Source organism: Rhincodon typus, unplaced genomic scaffold, assembly GCF_021869965.1.
Source record: "Rhincodon typus isolate 14 unplaced genomic scaffold, sRhiTyp1.1 hic_rhity00005057, whole genome shotgun sequence".
NCBI classification, from domain to species: Eukaryota; Metazoa; Chordata; class Chondrichthyes; order Orectolobiformes; family Rhincodontidae; genus Rhincodon; species Rhincodon typus.
This window is the reverse complement of record NW_025970695.1, coordinates 10,734-11,681: the sequence shown is the minus strand read 5'-3', so window position 1 is coordinate 11,681 and position 948 is coordinate 10,734. Positions and strand designations below refer to the sequence as shown.

General features: G+C 52.4%; 1 protein-coding gene across 1 annotated transcript in view; it reads left to right on the top strand.

Annotated features, from left to right (window-relative positions):
• Positions 1 to 132: 132 nt before the first annotated feature.
• Positions 133 to 948, top strand: part of LOC109919821 (PH and SEC7 domain-containing protein 2-like) — a 7,652-nt gene continuing 6,836 nt past the window's right edge. Inside the window, exon 1 of the mRNA XM_048593995.1 lies at positions 133 to 249. Within this exon, the coding sequence (XP_048449952.1) occupies positions 220 to 249 (30 nt within the window). The 5' untranslated portion in view covers positions 133 to 219. The remainder of the gene's footprint in view (positions 250 to 948) is intronic.

Sequence of the window (948 nt, the reverse complement as noted above, 5' to 3'; positions counted from 1 at the left end):
CAATACTCCAGGGTGCGGTCTCTCCCTGTCCAATTGCAGAGAGACATCCCTGCTCCTGTACTCCAATCCTCTTGGGAACAACGCCACTGAGTTAGGGGGAGTGGGTTTGCTTTTGACAAGATGGGCCGAGAGGCTTTATTTTAAACACTGAAAGAACGCCGGCAAACCTCTTCCATCCCTTTTTTTGCAGATGCGGTCCACACCATCACTTGTGCCCTGATGCTTTTAAATACAGATCTTCATGGGCAGGTAGGTCTGGAGATTGTACGAAGGACGTTTCTGGCAATTATTTTAGGAGCACGCGCCGCAGGGACGTAAGTGAACCCCACCCCCGGATGCACCGAGACCCAAAGAAAAGTCGGGCTGGGGTCCATATACTCATCACCCAAGTGGGGTGCCAATGGTTAGATGTTGCAGTAAAGTTTGCTGTTTAATGGCCAATTGGAATGGTGGCTGTACAGAAAGGAAGGCAAACAGAAGGCGAGTGCTTCCTTAGCTCATTTGAGAGTGAAAAGCCCTTATGAACGGGTTTTTAGCACCCACTGCTCCTGCACAGCGTTTAGAATTGCACGCTGAGTTTTGCAATGTCCCTCCTCAGTGATCTAACCAAAATGTATCTGCTCACGCTCCCCTTGGACCACACACAGCCCACCCACTCGACCATTCTGTCTCCTCGTGTCCTTTAGCGCCATCCCTATGGTGTGGGGAGTGGGCCATTCGGCCCAGCGAGTCCACACCGACCCTGTGGAGAGCGTCCTGCCCTATCCCTGTAATCCTGCATTTCCCCATGGCTAACCCACCCTAACCTGCACATCCCTGGGCACTATGGGTAATTTAGCACGGCTAACCCACCCTAACCCGCACATCCCTGGGCACTATGGGTAATTTAGCACGGCTAACCCACCCTAATCCGCACATCCCTGGGCACTATGGGTAATTTAGCACGGC